The sequence below is a fragment of the Neolamprologus multifasciatus genome, chromosome 7 (assembly GCF_963576455.1).
Source record: "Neolamprologus multifasciatus chromosome 7, fNeoMul1.2, whole genome shotgun sequence".
Taxonomy (NCBI): Eukaryota; Metazoa; Chordata; class Actinopteri; order Cichliformes; family Cichlidae; genus Neolamprologus; species Neolamprologus multifasciatus.
In genome coordinates, this window is record NC_140445.1 from 22,811,124 (window position 1) to 22,835,406 (window position 24,283).

The following is a 24,283-nucleotide window of genomic DNA, read 5'->3' on the forward strand; positions in this document are numbered from 1 at the left end:
TTGATTTTATTAGTAACCCCTAATACAGTTAAACGTGGTCATTCCTAGACACCTGGTGTGTGTTTGTTGGTTGGATTTCTGGCCAGTGTACTCTGTTAGTTTGACGACAAAATGTGCTTTCTTGTAAGCTGTTAGCACACTGCATCTTATCTCCTCTATTTTTGTTTTTAACTACAAAACTCGGTCATAATGGACTCATCGGCCATGTTATTGGGCACACATTGTCAGGACGTCGTTGGATCCAGATTCCTCAGAGATTTTGGGCTATAGTAACATGAAAGCGTCACACAGGTGCTGCAGATTCGTCAGCTGCACATCCAGGATGTGAACCTCCCGTTCCACCACATTCTAAAGGTGCTTTTATGAACTGAGACCTGATGACTGTGGAGGCCATTTGAGTACAGTGAGCTCCTTGTCATGTTTATGAAACCAGTTTGAGATTATTTGAGTTTCAGCTGGGATCAGCATAGTCAACAGCAATAATCAGGTAGGCTGTGGTGTTTAAACAATGCTCAGCTGGTACTAAGTGGTCCAAAGTATGCCTAGAAATGATCCCCCCTCCCCACTATGCCACCATCAGCTGCCTGAACCCATCGATGGTTCAGGCTGCTGGGTCAGTGCTTTCATGTTGTGTACTCCAACCTGTGTCCCTACCATCCAGATATAACAGCAGAAATATAGACTCATCAGACCAGGAATTGGTTTTCCAATAGCCTCAGTTTCCTGTTCTTAGCTGACAGGAGTGGAATCCGCTCTTCTGCAGCTGAAGCCCATCTGCTTCAAGGTTTGGTGTGTTGTGTGTTCAGGTATGCTCTTCTGCATTTTTTCAGTTACTTTTACCTTCATCTCAGCTCGAACAGTCTGGCCACTCTACTCTAATCCAGAGTCTCCTGTTTGAACTTCAGCGTGTTGTCTTGATCACATCAAGCCACATAAATTTGTTTCTTGTAAACTTGTTTGGCTGAAGTGTATATATCACGTTTTTAAACTGTAAACCGTGAACAGTAATTTATGCTGGTCATTTACCTGATCATACCTTCTTCAGACTTTTGGACTCCCTGAAACTGAGGCAAAGAGTTTTCAACTATTGATCAGAGGATGATCAGAGGATGATTAAACCAATAAAATTATTCAAGGTCTGGAAAAAAAACAAAACCTGATACCCGAAGAACAAAAAAACCCTCAAAAAGTGAAAATATAAAGTCTGTCTGTGATGCCATGGTTACCATTAACCCATCTGTGCCAGGAGTGTCAGACAGCAGAGCTCAAGGTGTGTACACGTCGGTTCTTGTCTGTGTGTCTGTGCATGTGTGTGTGTGTGTGTTCCTGTCTAGCTATCTTTGTGAGGACTGGAAATCTGCATTCTACTATACTTGTGAGAACCAACAGCCACTTGTGAGGACACACTCACCGGTCCTCACAAGTTTGAAGGCCTTTTTGAGGCTCAAAATGTGGTTTTAGTGTCAGGGTTACAATTAGGTTACGGTTAGGTTTAGGGTAAGGGTCAGGGTTAGGCATTCATTTTTAATAGTTAGGGTTAGGGTAAGGGGCTAGGGAAACCATTATATCAATGAAGGTTCTCACTAAGATAGCTGAACGGGCTTGTGTGTGTGTGTGTGAGATCACTGCTCTCGGTGGCACGGGTCCTATTTTGTGATCTCTCAGGCTGACATGTCGAGCAGCGGCCGACCTGGGGTGACCAACAAAAGAGCAGGATGTCTAGAACCACCACCACCCCCACCTCTAAACACACACAAATTCCCCACACAGGAATGTGATGCGACAATAAGGAAACACAATGAAGAGCACAGACAATACAGACAAGCACACACCGTCCCGTCTGCGGGTCAGAATCGGATGAACGCACTGAACAAATGGACGTTTCATTGCACCTGAAGCTGTTTTTGTATATTTAGATCTTTTCCCCTCCTGGACGGACAGACATGAGAGAAACCCGGGATTCTCCATCAGGCGATGAAGCCCAGCTTGTCCTCTGAATGGAAACTGTCTCCATTCATTCACGGGAATAACAACAGCTCATTAAGATAAAGTCAGATTGTGCAGATGAGGGTGACTGATTGGCCACATGAGTGACGGGGGCCCGGGGCCGTCACAGCACCTCCAGAGGGGCGGGGAGGGGCCGACGCCATCTCGGCTAACCTACATGCTCTCGGGCCTGTGACGAAATGTTACAGCGAGAGGCAGCCATTAGCGTCTCCTGCTTTTCCAGCTCAGACACAAACGCTTTAATAATGGTTTACATTCCGGGGTCGCAATCTGTGCCGAAGGTGCCCGTTTGGCGCTGGCGTCGCAGAGGATCTCTCGAGTGGGAGCTCTTCTCACATGGCCTGTGGACCATGACTTCAGCCGGTGATGGTGGTGGGCCTGTTTTGGAGTGACCCTCTCTCTCCTCCTCCTCTCTAAGAACAATAACGAGCAGGCTGGAGCAGCAGGGGCTGCATTAGCTGCTGGGTTCAGAGGGCATCCTTTCCAAGGAAGTGGCCTGTTTTTTTTGTCCAGTCTGCGCCACTCCATTCTCGAGCTTGATGCGTCTCAGTCAGGCCTGGATGGGTAATTAAAAAGGCAAGACCTCAAGTTGTGATCATTAGGGGCCAATCCAGAATAGACCCTCCTTTCCGCTATGACTCGTAAGGCTTCCTCATTTCATTGTGCTTCTCTCCTCCCCTTGTGTGTACACGAGGTGGCTTAAACATTGCTCAACCTCCACCCTGGGTCGCACATAAACACCTGAAAACACCGCCAGCAAACATAAACTTCACCACAATCAATCCCGTGCCCCTTTTTTTCTGCCCTCAATGCTCCTCCTGATGCACATTCTCCATCTGCCGCTGACGCCTTGCACGCTCTACTTGTTACTTTTTATCTGCACTAACACTTCATTTCTCCCACTCTAGCTATTGAAATGTTTCTTTGTCTCCCCTCCACCCACCCACCGTCTCCACTGCCTCTGTCTTCACCCTCCGCTCTTGACTGCTGCTGTTGTGCTGTGTGGCTTTCACCGTCCAGGGCCCTTGAAGTCTCTTTGCGGTCCTCTCATGAGTTTCGTCTCCCCACTCAGACCCCACTTGCCTCTTTCACCGAGACATTAACTCCACTCTTATCCTCTCACGCTCTTATCCAGCGTCCCACGCTCAATATATTTTTTGAGGCAAATTTATCTTTTTGCATCGTTTTGGGAAAAGTCTTTTATTGCTGTAATCTGTTTTATAAGAAACAGGAGGTACTGTAGAAAGACATCTGCCTTTTTTACCCCCGTTTTTTTCCCTTTTAACTGCACTCATTAGTGTGGCTTCTCTAGTGGCCAGACATTCTCATTTTATTTGCCAATCAGACCCAGTCCAAAGAAGTAGAGCTCCTTTTCCTTTTAGCAGCAAAGGAACCTCTCTTGTTGAAAAGAGTTAAGCCAAGTGCCTTGCTTGAGGGCATTTTAATGCATGACCTCTTTTTACCCTTCATCGTCCACACACACACACACACACACACACACACACACACACACACACACACACCCACACACACACACTCAAGAGTCTGACGGTACTCCTCGGGCGCAGACTGTGGTTTTTTTAGATGCAGGACAAACAGAGGGTCAATGCGGCACGCGGAGCGGATCGGGAATGTTTAACTTCTTTATCTCGTTTCATCTTTTAGCCCGTACAAGAATAAGTTTTCGAAGCAGTTCTAGGAATATTTGCAATGTGTTCTTCCTTTGCTTGGTAATCTTTGATCTTCTGTGTGCGGTTGGAGGATAAATCAGCACAATCAGCATGTCTGTGTGACGTTGAATGAGGTGTTTGTCGGCCGGGTGTTTGACTGCACTGGCCTCTGCAGGTCAGTCCTCTCCCTCGGGGCAGGACCTGATACCTGGAAGATTTTATCCACCTCCGTCGTGTGTGTATAGTGCTGCATGTGTGTGTGTGCTTTGAAAGGTGCGTTTTTCTTGATGTCTCCTGGTCAATAGTAGCTTCCTGCCTTCGGGGTCTGAGTGTTGTTTAATAGGCCGGTATGACACAGGGCACCTGTGTTTCCTCCCTCTACCTGCTCCGACACAGAAACAGCCTCTGTTTGGCCACTTTGCTCTGTTTGACTGGCACATTTGTTCCAGCTGCATTAGAGTTAAAGATGGAGGAGATTAGATAACTTCTTGAAATTTGAGAGAGGTGATATCATTTGAAGTCTGCACAGGTGTTCTGAGGCCTCTTTTCGGGCCTATGAGAGCAAATTGACTTACAGCGAAATTTAGATGATGATTGCGGTAGGTGGTTTGGTCCTCCACCTTGAACTAGACAAAGGTCATAACCACAATATACAGTACTGTGCAAAAATCTTAAGCCACTCCTTGTTTCTTTCTTTTTTTCTTTTTCTTTTTTTTTTTGAGGAACATGGGAAAAGCAAGTTATTGAAACACATGTAATGGATGCTGGCAGCCTTTTGATCTGTTTTCGGTCAAATTGATCCCACACTGCTTCAATAATGTTGAGGTCTGGGCTTTGGGGAGGCCAATCCATGGCTGACAGTGTTCCAGGTATGCTTTCATCATTATCAGGCTGAACAACAAAGCTGTTGCCAATCAGAGACTTTCCAAATGGTATCGCATAGCAGATCAAAATCTGATGGTTTTATTACTCCATCAGACCTGTTGCCACTGATTTTCAGTCCACCCATATGGAAAAGAAATAGTAATAACTTATATGATTTACTCATTAAAGTGGCCACTTTCTCATTACTTTCATTTATTGTTTTAGTAAGTATCCAAAACATACAAGTTTCATTTATATAATTTTTCAAGGGATCTTATATCTGTTTTCACTCTTGTATGCTTTTCATACAAGTTACACACAAGACAGATACAAACTTTTTAAGATTTATATATATCTTTTCCATATGGGCAGTTTTTGTCTAATATGGCATACCTCAGCCTGCTTCTTAAGGAGATCGTTTTTAGATACTGTTAATACTGCTGTGGATAGTTTTTCAGAACGGCTACTTCTTCTTTTGTCCTCCACGCTGCACACTATACATAGATATACCAAGTTTTCAGCTAATAGCTCTTTGCGAATCACCTTGTTGATGCATAAAACAATTAAATGGGAACAAATGATGTGTGTGTGCGACAGGCAGATACAATTTAAAATGGGTTACTTGCTATTGTCTGTTGCTCTGTTATGTGTACACACTGCACAGGTTCATCCCTTAAGTTAAGAACTTTTTATGCTTGGATGAGTGTTAAGTGGCTTAACAAAACAATGATGATATTAATAAAAACATTCCTCTGAAAATGGTCAGGTGCAAGGATTGGACTGAATCCTTGTACCTGACCAATTAGTTTTACTATTGAAACTACGATACACCCCATGATATTGATCCTCAAAGTTGGCCGTAGAAAAAAACCTCCTCTCCCTCCCCACAAATGAAACCAAGCTGCTGTCTACAAAATGCACACTTAGAAGATCTGTTACCTTCTTTGTCCTGTCATTGTTATTGCTGGTATTGGGGTTTTGAATAGCGAGGGCTCAGAAATGCTGGATAATAATAATTAGTTTATCAGTAGTAGTGGAAATAACAACAAGAAGGCACAAGTATAGCATCCACATTAAACTGGGTTTTTTTCAATGCAACGTCAGTGGAGAGCCTTCACCACGCCCGTGGTATCAGTCAGCCGTTGCAGTGCAGCAGCAGACTGGTTGGACATTTTCTGATCAACTTCACCGGTGATTATATAGAAAACAGGAAAATGAAAGGTGAGTTTAACAACCTCAGTTCATTCATTCAGAGACACACAGTGACGACTGCAAGAAGCTTCTGACATGGCGTGTGACGTTTCCCTGCTTCTGCATGGGTAACAGTCAGAGAGTCAGCCTGTGAAATCTACGGAAATGTATGAACTGAGGCAGATCATACATTTCATACAACACAGCTAAATGTTCAATAAGTCCTCCCAAACCACCGCTGTGGTTCCTGTTATATTGGCACATAAGATTGCTGGATAGTGGTCTGGACTGAGTGAACAGGCTAAATACCTGTACGATGAATCTCACTTCCATTAGCCGTTAATCTACCCTACTGTGGGAAGTAGTTGCTATATCACAGAGCTGCACAGAACCAACACTACAGCTGCCAACGTCATCACACTCATACTCATCATTTTCTCGTCACATGTTATTCTCTTAAACGCATCCATGGGGTTGCACATTTCCCTGTAACACACTTCTGCCCCTTTAGCTCTGTTAAAGAAGGAGAAGTTCAGAATAATCATTCAGCGTAATTAGTGATAAGGTAATGGGTTCACTTACACAATCTGGGTCTAATCAAGGGTCACAAAGAGGCTGACCCGGGCGGGGCCCGCCTGGCAGCGCTGCCATTCACAGTTAAAAACAACGGCGTGTCCTGCAGCTCATTTGGGTGGACAAACTCTGCCAGCCTACATTATACGTATTCGTCAGGCTGAATTGGTGGGCCAGTATCTCGGGCCCAGAGATAAGTGGAGAACTTTCCAGATGACTGGAGCAGGACAACCCCAGCCCGTCATCCCACTGATTGCCACACACTCCTCTGTTGCCTTTTTGGCAGCAATTTCTGCTGGGCCCCCCTCCATTCTGCCTTTCACTTTGTCCCAGTAATGATAATGGGACACATGCCTTCACCGCCACACACAATGTTATATCACACAAGCACACACTCTCACTCTGTCTGTCCGTCTCTCGCACACACACAGTCACGGGCACAGTGTTAGTACGGTTTCTCTGTTAAATGTAGTAAGTCCCTGTCGCCCCATCCTGCCAGCTTTGTCTGCCCTCAGCTGTTCCGGCCCGGTGCCCGTATTGTGCTGCCGGGCTCATTACCAGAAGCACTGTGGCCCGAAACCTCCTCACTAATAGGCCCGGGGAGAGACAGAGAGGAGTTATTTCTGTTGTGTCGTCTGTGGAGCAGTTGTAATGTGTGGGGTTTTTTGGCAGCAGGACTGTTAATGTTTAACGCTCGCTGCTGTTATTTCTCTGGCCGGTCCTCAGCTGGCTGGAGAAGCTGAAAAAAGGGTTTCACTTAAAAGAGTTTCCTCATTCCAGCGAGGCACATGAACGCGAACGAAGCGTATATGGATGTGTATCATGTCTCTGCATGCTTTAGCAAGGAACTTGCAACCAATGAGCGTCTGGGTGGTTGATGGGCTGTCTGGGGTGGGCCAGGCCACTTGGACAACAATGGGATGAAATTCTGGTGTTGTTTAAAGTTTACAGAGCAGTGTGTGTGTGTGTACAGTGGTTTGGCTGGAGGAGAGAGAGGAAGTAGGGGGTGTAAAGGAGTGAGTCAGGAAATGGTGAAATGTGAGGAGATGGAAGACTTGAGGGGGGACAGAAAAAGAAAGAGCAGCGCATACTGTAAACAGAAACGTGTCAGGGCTGATCTTCATCAGCAGATCCCACTCTGACTGAGGACTTCAGGTGATTGTCTCAGAGAAAACCCTTCATGCAGACTGATTGAGGAGTTACATAATTAGACTTGAGGGTTTCTTTAAAGATGAATTAGGCCATGAACTGTGCAGAAGTTTGTGAACTAAAAAACGACTGCAGTGATCGCGGTGGTCTAATGAGAGTAAAGAGCAGCTCAGAAGATCCAACACAGGAGTTCAATCAGGTTCAAAAGCAGGTTTCAAAGAAATACTCTGATATTAAGTTACAAATAAAACAACAACAAAAAAAGTTAGATTAAAAAAAACATTATTATCGCATTTATTTTCATAATAATAATAATAATAAAATTAAAATGTATTTATTTTATTGGTCTTATTATTTTTAATATTAGGTTTTTGTTTTGTTTTTTCTAAATAATCAAAAATTTTAAAAAGAAATGTATTTTTTAAAAAAGGAAAAAATCGCCCCGACCTATCCATTAATCTCGCGGTATCCCGCGTGGAGGTGGATGTGGTGGTGGCACCAGGTGGGCCGCGGCACCGCCGAACCGTGGCCTCGTTACGGCGGCTCTATAATGAGGCCGCAAAGAGGAAAGAAATAATTGCAAATAAAAGTACATGATGCAGAAAATAAAAAAAGAAATTAGACAGATGCGCGTGTTTTTCGGGATCATTGACTGTGTCCTTTAAAAAAAATGCTGAGTAGAAAAAAAAAGCATTTCAGGTTTTTTTTTTCTGTTGTTGTTTTTTTGTTGGGGGGGGGGGGGGGGGGGGGGTCAGCTCACCGAAATCGCGTCAACGATAACGTCACCAATAATAATAATAATAATAATAATAACCGAAATTTCCCTGATATATTGAGCTCTGGAGAATTGAGAAAGCAAAAAGGGAAAAAGCACATAAATTTGTCATGCTTTAATTAAAATAATTCTTTAGAAATTCATTATGTACATCTGCAATAATATTAATAACAGTATAAGAAAAAATAGTCACAGTTTTTACCAAACATCAGAACATCAGCATGACAACAAACTCAATTTAACTGAAGCAAAAACAAACGTATTTCAAGCCTTGTTGGTTTTTAGTGGCCAAATCATCATCACCCCCTCCCCTCTTAGTGAAACTGCATCACTTCCCCCATAAAGTAATTCTTCATTTACATTATGTACATATTGCTGGACAGATATGTAATTGTCTTTGAGGGGCGTATGAAGGCTTTTCTTCTGTAACTGTGATTTTTTTCCCCCAACAGAAAAATCAGAATTTACAGTAACAAAAAATAAAATAATAATAATCACAAACTGAATTTGCAGGCAAGCATACAAGTAGATTAAGAATAGAAATTGATTCGTGGTGATAGGATAGGATTCAGTTTTTTTCCCTCTTCTTAAAAACAAAGAAAAAAAATAAAGGTTGTAAACAAAGCAGGCATAGTTCAATACAAAGAAGTTGCATATCCCTTATTCACTGGATCAGTGGAGTCAAGTTGCAGATGTGCCAGGAAAAGAAAAGAAGAAGAAAGAAAACAGTCTTTGGCCGAAACAGCGCTGAATAGATTCATACTGAAAATATGCTCCCGTGGAGTCTGTGGAAACAAGCCCTGGAGGAGGTCGTGGTTAGCAATGTGTAAACGTGCATGAGTCACAGCTACCCTGGGAAACGGTGTCTGTGACTGCAAATAAATACAGGAGCAGGCTTAGGATGACCGTGAGAGGACGAGAAGGAAAGAAAAAATGTGTTGCTGGGTCATCAGTAGAAGTCTCGAGTTCACATCCAGTTTAGAGCTGCGTGTCTCGGTCCACATCAGATCAGCTGATGGTAAGGTCTCCAGTCTTTACCGTGGCGTGGAGGCCCATCAGGACTGAGGCGAGCAGCGAGGACTAGAGGTGGTCGTAGGCGGCTGCAGATGGTGGGCCCGTGCGGGAGGCCGAGCTGTAGTAATAGGGCGAGCCTGCGGGGGGAGACACAGATGGAGCTGGATGATGCTGGTGGTCACAGCTTTGGCTCTGAGTGCTTTGAGGCTGAAGGCCCATCGCGACCTGCACGTAATGAGGGACCCGAAAACCCTAAAAGCATGAGTGATGCTGGGGTATGTTTCAAACAAGGTGCAGTGCAGAAAATCAGCCATCAAACCTCCACCTCTGTGTCAATTAATAAAATTTGGTGATGAGATGAGAATGCAAAGCGAGTTTCTCCAGCAATTAGACTACAAGATGCCTGCCTGCACTCCACAAAACTGCAGTAACAACACAACAATACAAATTCAGCTAAATACTGCATACACTGCTGTCTTTGAGGTAAAAATGAATAAATTTCAAGCTACTGTACATTTCAGTGTCGAGAAATGGAAATGTTAAAGGTTTAGATGACTTTTTGCTCATTAGTTAATGAAAAGTTGTTTTACCAGTTGTCTGATGTTATATTGTTTTGTCTGCAGTCCAGATGTGGCTTTTAATACAGCAAAAGTTTTACCAAGATAAATGAATATGTTAAAGAAAGGTAGGGGGGTCAAAAAGTGCATTAGGAGTCACGCGCACCACTTCCTGGTAGGCCGTCTATTAAATTCTAGTCAGAGTGAAATGTTTCTGAATCATAAGGTCAGAGAGAAAATTCTCGTGAACCGTTTGTGAATTCTGGAGAAGCTCCGCAGGGGACACGTTCGCCGCCTTAGTAACAAATATTCACGGGGTTAGGCTTACGTGTGCTCGGTTACTCACCCAGTAAGCTGGAGTTGGTGAACCTCCAGGCTTCGCTGTACGAGGTGTAGGGCGAGTGGCTGTAGGACTGACCCGAGTAGTCTGCACCTGCTGCAGAGAAGGAAAAGAACATTTTAAAAATAAAGTTGAGCAAACAATCCAAACGCTCCGAGCTGAAACAAGCTGGAGCATTGCAAGGAGCTCGGCAGGTTGTTTGTCTGAGTGCCAGCATCTGTTCAGCCTTAGCTCATAATTCACCGACAGTTAGTGCGGCCTGTAAACCATTAATCTGTGGTGCAGGTGGATGGCTGAGGGTAAAATCCCTCGGCCCAGTGGTGCGTGCACACAGCTAGCCTTTACGCCCTCTTTCTCCAGCGCTTAGGCCCCTTCCATCGTTCAGCCTCTGCCCTCTGAAATGCCCTCCTCCTCTCTCCATCCTGCACTTCCTGTCTGGCAACTCCTCTTTCTTCCATTTTTCTTTTCTTCTTCTTCTTCTTCTTTTTTTTAAACATTCCAATATCTAATTGGTAATTATGTTGGCTGGAATGAATCCCTGAGCTCCCCACCTCCTCCTCCTTTTCTCTCTCTCTCTCTCTCTCTCTCTCTCTCTCTCTCTCTCTCTCTCTCTCTCTCTCTCCCCCCCCCCCCCCAACTCGGTAATTGTGTATCAACGCTTCCTCACAGCGAGCCCACCAGAAAAAATAATAAATCAGACCCTCTCATTTCGCGCTTCGGAGGGCAGACTTCAAATAAAAAAAAAAAGGCAGATCGCACACATACATGCACATACACACACACACACTCTCTCTCTCTGCTCACATGCAGGCATCTTGACACACACACACGCACCCTGTAAAAAAAAACAACAAAAAAACCTTCTACTCTTCCCAGCTTTACGCCCCATCCACCCACAACCATTGCATCTCCCTCCTGGGCCCCCTGGTTCCCATGGCAATGTGTGGTCAGAGGTGTCTGGGTGAGGGGGTGTGGGCAGCAGGGTGGAACCCCAGCCAGTTCCCTGTACCCCTCCCCATCGGGCTCACGTGCACCCCTGTGCTCGTTCACCCTGGCAAGACTACTCATTAACTCAGCCCGTCTCCTGGTTAATCTACAAGCCGCCATCCTGCCCTGCTCCTTCTTTCTGTTTCCTTTCCTTCCTCCTCTTTCTCTCTCTTTCTTTCTACTTGTCTTTCCATTTTTCCATTTTTAAAACAAAAAACGTATTCCTTCAGGTCAGCTACTTACCTGCTACCATTCCCGTGATTGCAGAGGAAGAGTATCCCGTCTGAGCAGGGGAGGGGATGTGAGGTGGGTAGCCAGGGAGGGTGGAGCTCACCATGTCGCGCCCTGAAAGCACACAAAAAAGCCGCACATCTTTAACACCGAGGTGGATGTTTAGATTGGTGTTTAGTGCTGGACAAACGTGTAAGATGCAAAGACTGAATTGAAGCTGAAACGATAGGATCAGTTTATCATTTAACTTTCTGCAGCATTCAAATGCCAAAAAATAAACGAATGAGCAAAAAGTAAACAGAGATGAGATGGATGGCTGCGTTACCTGAGATGACAGACTGACTGCTGAATTGCCCGTACACTGGTGCATGATGGGAGAATGAGTTGAAGGCGTTGGGAAAATGGTTGGAACTGCTGCTGCTGCCGCTGCAGCTGCTGCTGCTGACAGAAATGGGTTTCTGCAGCGCCTGCAGCTCCACAAAAGCCAGGTTACAGGCTGCCATGTTTGGGGAGGGGGTTGTGCTGGTCACTTCTGGGGACATTTCCTGTTTTAGACAAAGTGGCAGGGTCTGTACGGGCTCTGAGGTGGCGAGAGCCAGTGTGCAGCGCGTGGGTAAGGAAATAAAAAAACAAAACAAAGCAAAAACAAATGGTGAACATGGGTGGAAGTGAAAAAAGAAAAAACACGCAGGACTAAAAGAACTGTGTGAAATGCCAAAACTGAACAAAGAGTGAGCGTCAGCATGTGGAGGGTTCTGGGCCCTGTGGTTAATGGAGGTCAAAGAGCATAATCCAGCATTAAGAGTCTCACCAGTCACCATGGTGTAGCTCTGGTGTGCCGACAGATTTCGTCCAATGGCAGAGCTGGATGATGAGAGGCTGCTCTTGGCTTCGTCTAGGCTACCGTTGATGAGGGACAGCGGGTACAGAGTCTGAGGATGATAAAGGCTGCTGTTACAAGTGCACATGTAAAAAAATGAAAGGAGGATTTTCAGTCCAAACGGTCAGTACCTGCTCGGTTTTGCTGTTTGCTGCCGATCCGAATGAATCCGGAGGATAGTGATGACGATCGAAGCCGCAGTCCAGATGTTGCGAGGCTGTGGGGAAGTGATCCACTCTCATCTGTTTCCTCGGGATGCCTCCGCTCCCCTGAGAGTCCACGCTGTGCCGACAGCTCTCCTGATCACCTGTGAGAGGCAACGAGGAGGATAGAGGAGGAGGAAAGCTTCATGTTAAACTGGCAAACAGTAATTTTATCTTGAAGGTCTTTAAATGTCCTCTGAGAAGATTTTGGCCCCTTCAATTATTTGAAAACTAAAGAGCTAAAGAGCTTGTCTCTTTGGCACAGTTCCTAAGTGGCTCTAATCTTAATTAACTGGTTTGTAGTTCTTTGTGGCCATCTGCGTCCCTCAGAGCTCCATCCCAAGTCTGCGCTCTCTTACTACTTCTTTGAATTTATTAGAAATCACAACATTAAAAATACTAAAGCAGGCCATAAATCACCGCTAACAAATGATTACACTGATATCAACGACTTGATTGCCTGTGTCCCTGAAAGACGTCAGCTTTTTAGTTATTAGAGGAAAAACTGAAATCTGTCTAAATGCTGAAGAACAGGACAGAAGCTGCTGTGTCACAGTGATTGGTGTTAAGCGTGCCCTGTTGTGCACAGGACCTTGCAAACCTTAATAAAGTAAAGCTGAATTTCCGTTCGAGGGACAACTTTTGGCCTGTTATACCCTTGCAACAGGAAAGTGTTCTTACAGGAAACAAGGTCAGATTAATGATTAAATAAAGCAGCTGGGAGAGCCATACTTGTTTTCATCGTTAAAAGTTTTAGAGTGCATGCCTGCAGAAAGCCTAGAAACAAGTTTTTCCAGCCATATTTGCCTTTGTTTTCTCAGTATTGTTAAGGATAGTGGGCAGTAACCCAGTCTTTCTTATGAATCAGCTTCAGATTGTGGTGTTTTGTTTGCTAGATTGATTTCTTACTGTCATCGTGGCTCCTTTTGCCTTCGCCGTTGGGTTGAGGAATACCCAGCAAGCCACTGATGGAGTAAGTTGAACCCAAAGAGTCCGACTGCGGGGATTCTGGAGGGGTGACCGCAGAACTGGGGACTGAGAGCGAGAGAAAGAGAGAACAACAAAGACAGATCTGAGACAACAATACTGCGCAGCTCTTTGCTGCTGATGTGACGAGGGCCCCGAGTTTAATCTTGCAGAGCAATGTATTTAATCCTAATCCTTTCCAGCATCCCTTGTTGTCGTGCATGTGTTCAGAAATGGTGCAGACTTACTCAAAGTTTGCCCTGGACTCAGGCCTTTTCCATCCAGAGGAAGGTTAAATGGCTGCTGGACCTTCGTTCGGATTATTCTGGAACAAAAACAACAATTTTTAATGGATTAAAGCATTCCCACTAATTATACCACACACACACACACAAAGGCAAAACCAAGGCAGCACACTGTTTAACCACCTGAACCCCGGCTTACATGATTTCATTCATAATTCAGTTTGGCACCTGTTAATGGAGCTCACGCTGGGCACTGTGTCACTGTCACACACTCCCTCCGCCAGCAGCCTGTCTCTGATTTCCCAGGCGAACATGGTGGGATTCTGCCTCTTGTACTCAGCGATCTTCTCCACAACCTTAGGAGTGGCCACTTTGGGCTTGGAGCCGCCAATCACACCGGGCTTGATGCTGCCTGTCTCATAGTAGCTGGAAGGGAAAGCTGATTTTGTAAGTGGAAAGTTTACACAGGACATAAAAGTGCTCCTGATGATTAAGCAACCTCTCAACTCTCGAGACTCTCATTAACAGGAACAATTAACAGGAAGTTGAGGACTCACCGTCCCAGGATCTTGCTGACGCAGCCGTGGCTGACTCGAAGCTGCCGGGAGATGTCACAAGGCCGAACCCCCTGATGGGCCATGTCCACAATGCGTTGCCGGATCACCTCCGGAAGCGGGCGTCCATTAACAAACATTCCACCTAGTTGGTTAAGACCCCCATGACCTGGGGGAGGAGGGGGGATGAACACTTATAAATGTCATGGAACTCACGTGCACCTGTCTGCACACACGCACACATGCATGTTGATTGAATCACACCTGCTGATTCACACATCATTTATCCAGGTTAACTCCATAAAAGCTGTTTGCATGGAAATAAATGATCTAAAAGTTCACACACACAGATTTTACAGATTCATACCAGAACTTTACTCAGTGTTTTAATCTATTTATATTTTACTTAAAATATAACATAAAAATAATTAAAAGAAATAAAAAATACTAATTATTAAATGTTAGTGCTATATTTTGCAGAATCGGGCATATTTCATTTATCTAAAGTAAACAGAATTTATCCCTAAAGCAAGACTGATGTTTTAGATTTAGATAATAAACAAGATGGCAGTGAGTGGGGGTTAGTGAGACCTTTTGATACTTGGATGTGGTTAGCGTCCGTCTTTTCTGGAATCTTGTTGTGTGTTTAAACGTTTTATAAATAGGAAAAAAGCTGATATTGATCAAAACTTCAGTTATTTTGGGTGTGAAATTGCTTTTGTGTTTAACACTGGAAACAAACAGAAATGCGCATTCTGGAAAAACTAATGGTTCTTTGATGATCCCACTGGCTAATCGCCTCCTTATAAATAACACCTTCAGGCTTTTCTCCTCACAGTTCCCATTTATAGGCCGCTAATTTGAGGCTCAGTTGGCTTCAGTGACAGTGACTAATGTTATTTTACATTTCAGGAGAACATGTCACTCAGTGAAGGGGCGAGGTGGGGGGGGGGGGGGGGGGGGTTAACATTTTAAACTGTGAAGTTCAAGTAAAAAAAAGAAAAAATCGGATTGTCTATACTTAGTTTTTATTATTTTTATGCGTTTCCAGCCTGTTTTTGAGAAGCATCTGTTCACATGAATTATTAAAGTTTAATATCTGTTCTCTGGCACATATAAAAAATATGTATATGTATTGTTTTTTACACTACAGAAATGTGACTGGAGTTCTACAACAACGTGATTTTTTTTTTTTCATTTTGAATGCACATGAAGCGGATTTTCTGCGCGCATTTACTACAAATTACGCACAAAGTGCTCCCCTGCTTCGCCCCGGCATATCCTCCATGTCTTCTCTAAAGGCTTGCACGGTGGTGACTCTGCAAGAACACCATTGCTTTTAATTTAACCCCATTGAGTCGCTCGTTTCTCTCAGCCTTTTCTCTTTTTTCCCCCCAGCTTTCATTTCCACATCAAACAGCGGCCGGACGAGGCCGAGGCATGGAGGGAGGGCAGCCTCTATTAACGCTGCCAGCCGAGTGTGGAAAAAAATCTCCCTGCCAAGCTTCATCAACCTGCAGGATATTAAAGCGGAGCGGCCCCGAGGCGGACAGGGGGGTAGTGCGTGAACGCGCATGGCGCACTGACGCCACGCACACACAGAAAAACAAAGCATAGATAGATAGATAGATAGATAGATAGATAGATAGATAGATAGATAGATAGATAGATAGATAGATAGATAGATAGATAGATAGATAGATAGATAGATAGATAGATAGATAGATAGTCCACGGTCTTCATAGAAGAACACATCTCAGTATTTACCTCTCCCGGTGTTACTGGACATATCCCTGAGTTTGTGATTGTTGCTCCACCAGCTGAACGTGACGCTCTCCTCCTCCACGCTGACCCGGTTAAAGTGTGTTTATACTCCTACCCCTGCCTGGTCTGGCATGAGTGTTCTCCCACCGACTTCGAGCTGCAGGACATCAAGGTGTTTGTGAAACTGGCTGCTGGTCATATCTGTGAGGCCTCTGAACTCCTACTAAACAAACGTTTCCTCTCTGCGCGTTCATCTCACACCGTTAGGTCTACCTGTGGCCCACCTGCTTGTGCTGGTGGGCTACGGTGTGATGATTGAACAGTCTGCAGGAGATTTAGGCCATATTCTTTATGGCATTATAAAGACTGTATTTGATTTGTCTTATTATAGCGATGATTTGTTTATTATAGCGATACATTTATGTATATGCAGTCAGTACCGAATGAAAGCCGAGGTAAACATCATGGCAGCAGTCTCTACGAGACATGGAGCTGAAATTACAGGACTTCACGTTGGATGTGTTAAAGTGAGAGGCCAGCTAGAGAGATGAAAAATAATAATGTGTTATCATTTCTCGGCTTAAGGACACGCAGGTCTGTATAACGATTAGCTGGCAGTTGTTTTTGGCTGTGTGTGTGTGTGTGTGTGTGTGTGTGTGTGTGTGTGTGTGTGTGTGTGTGTGTGTGTGTGTGTGTGTCTTGTCTACAGGCTTCATCTGTTCAGCTGCTGTACACTGAAGGACTTTTCAGCTCCGTGAAATTCTCACGAAAACGAGCAAAAACATCAAGTGGTAATTTATGAGTAACGAGGGAAGAAAAAAAAAAAAAGAAACGATATGACGCCCGTCCTAAAAAAGCAGGTAAGCAGAAGTGGATCAAAAGTCAATAAAGCCGCTGCTGGTTTCATGTTGTCATGACCTGCTGGGAGGCAGTTTTAAATGACGGACAGGACACCTGGACAGCCTGATTCAGTTCAGTTGACCTGCAATAACTTTAACATCCCAGGTAGTAATAATCCAACCTACAGGGCATGCCCAGGTCTAATTTACCTGATACTAATTCATTTATTATTAACTGAAAAACACTCTTTTAATGTCGCTGAACAAACCAGTGACAATTATCTACTTTTTTCATCTTTTTTGGTAAGTACTTACTTTATTTTACTTTATTTTACTTATTTTTGTTAGCAATTAGAAACATGTAATATTTTGAAACCTGAAAAATGTGTGACAGTTTAAAAAAAATAATCGAACTTCTAGATGATTATTAATAATGGAAATTGGAGGTAGCTGGTGAAGAAATTTTTAAAAGCATTTAAACTAATATGACATGACTCTAATGTAAAATTAAATCAAGTGTGTTTTATTTAATTTACTTCGATCAGGCCAAATAAAGAGCCGGTACACAGAGATGATCCACAGCGGGCTAACTTTTACGTTTGGACGTGAATGTATCATGACTAAAACTGTGTAATTATTAATTTAATAAGCTGCCCGCTGTTATCGATCGCTTGTATTAACGACGGTTATAAATGTTCAGTGGAAAACGTGATTTCAAGCAGAAATTGAAGGCCTCGCTGTTTTGCTCACAATTCCAAATTTAGCATAAAAACAAGACAGTTTGCGTTAATGAATGTATCATTGACTGTGATGGGGGTGCCTTTTATTTTAGGAGGAACGATTTACTTATTTATTTTAAGAAATCAATGCACTTTGGAAAATTAATAAGAATTATTCATCTGTTTTTGCGCAAAACAAAAAAACAAAACAGACACACTCTTTGTTTTTTTTCTGCGCACATTTTTCAACTTTAATTAAATTCTTTAGATAACGTTTTCTCTCCCTCTTTCACGGGAACAGCGTTAAACCCTGAGCTCTGTCTCGCAGCATTTTGCGGAGTGATTTCTCTCCGTGTTGTCAGGATTGTCTAACGTTCTCATTCAGACATGACAGATCACACAGAAAACATGTTCACTTTAGAAGAGGGCTTACCTTTCCACGCAGGAGCTCGAAATAACAGCGATAATCATAAAAAATGTTCCACAGCAAATATTCTGATATTATCCAAACAATCTCTGGTGGTGTGCGTCCGAGCCGCGTTGGAGGAGGATGGACCGCTGTTGTGCTGCGTTGTGTTGCGTCGTGTGCGCAGTCGGCACTGACTCAGGTTTTATCCAGCAGGGCTGCGCAGAGGATGGAGCACTGCAGCCATTGGACGAGGAGGATGGAGGAGGTGTGTTTTGGATTGGTTTTTGGTTTGTTTGTTTTTTTGAGGAGGAGAGGGGGAAAAAGTGGGACAGGATGACTGACCGCGGGATCTGATGGCATCACACCCCCTGAGTGAATGTACGGAAACACTTGTCAGGAGGCGGCTTGTTTCTATTCACCTCCAGCGACAGCCCCGCTTTGATTAGACGGTGAACCGGCGTGTGACACCGGGCCCGACTTCCACACGATATGCTGCGATGCCTCCCTGACAGGCGACTCTGGAGGATCCCATTGAGTCCCACTGAAAAATGTTTTGCAAAACTTTTTTTTTTAAACGGAACAAAGAGCAGAAAATGAAAGGTGGAAAATACTCTCAGGTCAGCAGGAGAGACTTTTATGTCCAAATTAAATTGGGGGAAACAAATTAATCTTCGCAACCAATGAAGAATCACGTTATTTATATAAATATAGTTTAACCAAAAAATAACAGTAATAACAATTCAAATAATTAGTCTTTACCAAAATAAAATACTCCGCGAATAATAAATAAATATATAATAAATAAAAACACGAAAATTAAATAAACCTCTGGTCCTAATCTTTTTGTTGTACTTCCTCTATATCTTATTTTTAAATGTTGTTCTCTTCCTTCATATTTAACAACAAATATTAGCCTGCGTGTCTTTAAAAAACGATACAAGGTAAACATTTTACTGGTTGCATACAGCATTAGAATAAAAACAAAAAAAAACAACTAAATATGATGAGAAAAAATAACATTTTTTGGCTCACACAGGAGACAGAGGGGCTTCTGAAATAAGCTCCAAGACACTAAAGAGGTTTTTTTTGCATTTGAGCTTTTTCCAGCTTTTATGAAAAGAACGCATCCGTGCCTCAGTGTGTCCACGTAGTGGTTTTGTGTAGTTGAAAAAAAAAAGTAGTTCTTGGTTTGACTTTCTGCACCGTACTTGCAGCAGGCCCCTGCGTGTGCGTGATGTGACAGCAGGGTGTCAGGATCCCGGTGAGTTTAAGACGCTGTTAAACGTTGTTCTCATGAGCCTGTAAAACAAACACAACACCTCTAATAAGAGACACCAATGGCACCGTGTCGTCTGTCTCATATTCAAGTGGCTTTACTCGGTCATATGGACTTAAAAGAATACGATCTGGGAAAGAAAGAAAGAATCAACTTTGCGCTCTGGAAATCGTTCATCCGTCGTCTTTGAAAAGCTCTGCCACTGCACATGGTCAGGTCAGAGCCGTTGCTGGACAAAGGGTCGAGTGTTTTAAAATAAACACAAACGCCAGCACATTAAAGGAATCGTAGTATTAGCTGAAAGCAGAAACAGTCCTCTGTAAAGTGATCGGAGCGCAGAGAAAATGACAAGTGCCTGAAGGGAGAGGTGGCAGAGAAGAGAGGGAGAGAGGGACAGAGAGGTTACCGAGAGTTTAACAAGGGATTAAAACTCAACGATTGGTATCTATCGCGATCATACTTTGAATTAAAATAGCCTTTAATTATACGACTCCATTTGCCAAGGGGCGAAATTCATACACGCCCCAAAATCCACCGGCCTCTCCGAACGCAGGAAGACCGACATAAAGTTACTGTTAAATATGTCAAAAGTTTCTTAACCTTAATTTTTCCCCAGCCGGAGAATGTCAAAGTTGAGGCTGTAAGATATCATTAAAAAGCATAAAAACACAAAAGTTTTGCGTTTTATTTGAAAACATAAATTACTGAAAAACATAAATTCGCATGGAAGATGTAAGAGGAGAGAAATGAATGCGATGGTCCAAGATTTACAATCCAAATGTTTTCTCTTAAACTATAAATTCAGTTTGAATTATTGCGCATTTAGGTGTAAAAATATTATAGAAAAATATAATATACTTTATTGTACAAGAAGAAGATTTGGCTTTACTTTATAAACAGCTCATCAAAAGGTTGTATTTGTGTAATTAACGTACTAAATCCAGTCTGTTTACAAGATAAAACAAGATCACTGCTAAAACTCTATTTACACGCAGACTGGCGCATTAGGCTGGATTTACTGTGTTCATTTTGAATAAGTGTTATAACTGCAAGGCTATCCAAATGCAATCCTCGCCAGACAAGATGTGCACTTGTATGAATTTCACATCACCCCTCATATATCCCCAAAGTGAACAAATGTTAAATCGTTATTCATAAAGACTCGCTAAAGGCTTGTTGGCAGACTTTTAAGCCACTCTCTGCTTCCTCGTTCAGTTTTCATGTCACTGGAACTCATCGTTTTCCCTCTTGATTGCTCTGCTGGCCAATTTAGAAAAAGTGTACTTATTTACCCTGAGCGATAACTGTGGGAAGTCTCTGAAACGTGCAGAAAATGTTCAGTGGAACACACGCAAGGGGGGGGCTCAAGAGCAGCTCGGTCTGTTTGGGTTAAAAATTAAGAGGCGCACTCACGACAAAAGAAAAGTTCCACTTATAGGACTATTTTATTTTTCTCCGGGTGTGTCGTGTTTGTTGTGTATCTCCGGACTGATTTCCCTGAGTAAAGTGTGTGTCCCTGTAAGAAACCTGGTGACCTGCGGCTACAGGTGGCAACAAAAGTTGGGGGTAAAAGGTCAGCCAGAGCGAGCATTTCCGACTCCAGCAATAGGAAATCATCCTCAACTATCCTCTTTATATTTCCTTTATATCCTAGAGTTTGTGAAGAAAATTGGACCTGGAAACGATCTCCAGGTTATTCAGGTGATAAACCTGGTCTCAACGCTAAAATATGTCATGAAAAGGAGGGTGGGTAGCACGGGATAAATCAGGTGTGCAAGGAGCCGCCGAATGCCAAGGACGCACAGTCCGCCTGGGCACGAGCTCGATTTCGTCATTTCATCAAAACACGCACGCACGCACGCGCACACACAACAAAGTTTCCACAAATATTTAACAGCTCAGACTCTCTCACTCAGATTAAGCAGAAGTGTGCGGGTGTCCGTCTCATTGTGCACGCGCCGAGAAATCGCCTTCTGTGCTTCTGCGCGCTCCCGTAAAGATAAATGGGAAAGGAAGAAAAAAAAACATCCACTTAATGACAACTTTAATAAATCTAAGCCCGGTGGGCGCTTGTCTCTTTGCGGTCAGCGAGTCGAGATGAGCCACATAATTAGGCCATAATAGCTGGAGAAACATCTCAGTATTGATGATCCCATTAGGGCAACGATTTTAGCGCACAACTTCTAAAACATACATTTTCTACCCTAATCTTATGTACAAGGGGCTTCTCACACTGATAAACGCTTGAAGAAAATATAACTGCTGCTTACATAAGAAGTATTTCTGTTATAATGAAATGTTTATTCACTCAAATTCGGACTTGATGGCTTATTCTGTTAAGCTGAAGCTCCTCAGGTGTGTCACTGGGGCCATGAGAGGGTTCATAGAAGTACAGATTCATTGGGGAGGAGTTTGATTCACACTTTGCCCACAAAGCTCCAGACATGTGAACCTTAGTGATCTACAGTGTAGCCTATATGTTACCATATGGCATCCAGACATGTTTAGGTGTCAAGCCTTCCTTCCTTGCTGTTACTCTCGTGATGCATGTGTTGCCAGCAGCTTTTCAGTGCCTCCTCTCTCTCTCTCCAACCAGCCTTTACCATCTGTTGTAGCTCCCCTCATTCTGTCATCTTTTTCTTCCCATCTTCCTGTGTTTTGTGCACTGTCCACCTTCCCTCCAGCTTTGTCTGTCTTAGTTCATCCCTGTCCATTGTTCTCCCTTGTTCCTCCCCATTTCCGCTTTGCTGTTACCCTCTGACCTCACCCCCTTCCACCCTGCTGACCCCCTCCATCACCACCACCACCGCCGCCATCACCCCACACAACTTGGGACCCCAAATCTTCTTGTTCTTCTCTTGACTGATTCCCCTTTTAAGTTTCTTTCGGAGGGCTAATAACTGTTGCCAGCAAGCTCCACACAAAATCCCAGCATGATTGCTATTGTGAGACGTACAATAGCGTGCTGGCAGTAATAGCCATTAGCAGCAGAGGGGCTTGGCTCGGACGTAATGTTGAGCTGTGTTTAGCCCACATGCAACTTGGACCGGTGGTCAGATAGGAACTTTCACTTTCATGACCTATCACCATCAAGTTTTTAATTTCCTCTGAGTCTTTTTCTCCAGTATTTTTCTTTCTTCCCCCCCTAAAACAACATAAAAGTGGAGGAACTTATTAAAACGTGCAGTTATTTCCTTAATAATTTACACAAAGCAGGAGGGTGGGTGATACAGGCCACAAACTGACAACAGCACTCCCTGGGTAAAAGAAGGAGACTTTGATCATAGCAGCTGGTGGACCTTGTCTTCATACCTGTCACTCAGAAGAGATTACCAAGGAGACGTGCATCACAAAGCTGGCAATTGGCTGCAACAGTTGAAGGGGTGTGGAGCCGAGTGTCCTCAGGGGAACTCAGGTGCTCTCCTTGCAAGAAAAAAAGAGTGAGACCGCAGAGCTGATCGTACGTAAAGTAAAAGAGCCTCGTTATCCTTGGAGTGCTATGTAGCCACAACGCAGAAAATATCAAAGAATGTGAAGCAAATGAAAAATCAAGAAAAATAAAGCACTTTGTGTCATCCTCTGGATTAGTGCCTTATTACTTCCTGCTTCTGATGAACTTGCTGAAGAAACGTGACAACAGGAACATGGCACATTGGGGTCACTTAAGAGAAGAACTTGTGCTGTGCAAAACTGCCAAGGAGAAAAAGTTAGTTTCCTATTTCCCTTTTTAACCAATAGTATCCCTGCGAAGTGTCCTTGGAGAATGATTTTATAGCTCCAGTTAAGTTGCTAGGTTTCTACAAATACAACCTGACTGTCACGAATGGATTAAAAAGGAGTGTTATACGGGATGTTTAAGGTTACCATTTTTGTGTGGATTTGAAGCAGACACGATGTTGCCTCTCAGCATGAATTGTATTAACGTTGGCGATCTGCTCTCCACATTAGTGCAGCACCGTCCATCACGGTGTCAGTTTCAGATTCTTCCAGCCTCAGCTGAGTTTCATGTTCATGGCTGATTAGGAAATGCTAGCATGTTACCAAGCTAAACTAAAAATGATGCACATGATGAACAGGATCATAGCTGTATACTGTGAGCATGCCTTAGACTCATGGATGCTGCGCGTAAGAGCAGCTGCACAGGGTATCTGGACAAGCCTAGTCATCCTGGTTTTGTTAAACTGGAACTTAAACATATCTGGATAGCCAGCTTGGTCGTCAAGGATCATTTGTATTAATTATGACATTAAGGGCTGTGCATATTTTCACCAGTAACAAAATGTGCTCAGAAGAAAACCTAAAAGCAATGTTTACTAGGGTACAAAAAAAAACGCTGAACAGGACAAAATTGCACCTATCTGTCACCAAAGCAAACACTTCCTTTATTATATACAATTTCATGGGCAAATTTAATAAAAATAATAAAAGTTTACCTCTCTACTGTTACCCTAAAGGGAAAACTGATGTTTTTTTTTAAACTAGGCTGTAAACATAATTATGTTTTCATTTAGCATGGGAGTCCATAGAGACTTGGATTTGTAGCCAACCTCAAGCAATCACTGCAGAAACGTTTAAATACTCACTAATTTTAAATACTCACTAATTTAATGAGTCACAAATGTTTTAAATCCCTTTTGTCCATCAAGATGTGGCACAGGAATGATTCAATTCAATTCAATTCAATTCAATTCAATTCAATTCAATTCAATTCAATTCAATTCAATTCAATTCAATTAATATAGTGCCAGTTCACAACAACAGTCACCACAAGGCGCTTTATATTGTAAGGTAAAGACCCTACAGTAATAGCAAGAAACCCAACAATCACATGACACCCAGTGACCAAGCACTTGGCAACAGTAGGAAGGAAAAACTCTGTTTTAACAAGAAGAAGGCTCCCACTGGTTGGTCTGTGTTGGGTGTGATAAAGGACAGAGGACACTGTAGAGTACACATAACACCAAACCACCTCACCTAAAAAGAAGTAGATCCATATATAATTTGTGACATTATTTAGCAATTTAGCTGCTTTGCTACTTTAGGTCGGCTGATTATGCCTTATAAGTTTGG

General features: G+C 43.3%; 1 protein-coding gene across 3 annotated transcripts; it reads right to left on the reverse strand.

The window, feature by feature from the left end:
* Window positions 1–8,329: 8,329 nt before the first annotated feature.
* Window positions 8,330–18,244, reverse strand: pax8 (paired box 8). 3 transcript variants are annotated; one of them, XM_085166993.1, is made up of 12 exons: window positions 17,962–18,244; window positions 15,974–16,127; window positions 14,210–14,351; window positions 13,881–14,078; window positions 13,656–13,732; window positions 13,351–13,476; window positions 12,370–12,545; window positions 12,170–12,290; window positions 11,684–11,938; window positions 11,371–11,472; window positions 10,147–10,236; window positions 8,330–9,380 (listed from the first exon to the last, which is right to left on the reverse strand). In XM_085166993.1, exons 2-12 carry the CDS (start codon window positions 15,993–15,995, stop codon window positions 9,310–9,312), a joined length of 1,380 nt encoding a protein of 459 aa, XP_085023119.1. In that variant the 5' UTR covers window positions 15,996–16,127; window positions 17,962–18,244; the 3' UTR covers window positions 8,330–9,309. The 3 variants fall into 3 exon arrangements, with proteins under 3 accessions (XP_085023119.1, XP_085023118.1, XP_085023120.1); XM_085166992.1 differs by having other exon boundaries at window positions 14,210–14,375; XM_085166994.1 differs by lacking the exon at window positions 11,684–11,938 and having other exon boundaries at window positions 14,210–14,375.
* Between the last annotated feature and the right edge of the window lie 6,039 nt (window positions 18,245–24,283).

Bases quoted from the DNA above. Each gene is read 5' to 3' on its own strand.
- pax8 (XM_085166992.1), bottom strand. From the start codon at position 15,995: ATGTCCAGTAACACCGGGAGAG. The intron at 14,376-15,973 runs GTAAATACTGAG...CTCCTCCCCCAG, and splicing joins GTCCAGTAACACCGGGAGAG to GTCATGGGGGTCTTAACCAA. The intron at 11,473-11,683 runs GTAACGCAGCCA...GTGTGCTTTCAG, and splicing joins CAGTCAGTCTGTCATCTCAG to GGCGCGACATGGTGAGCTCC.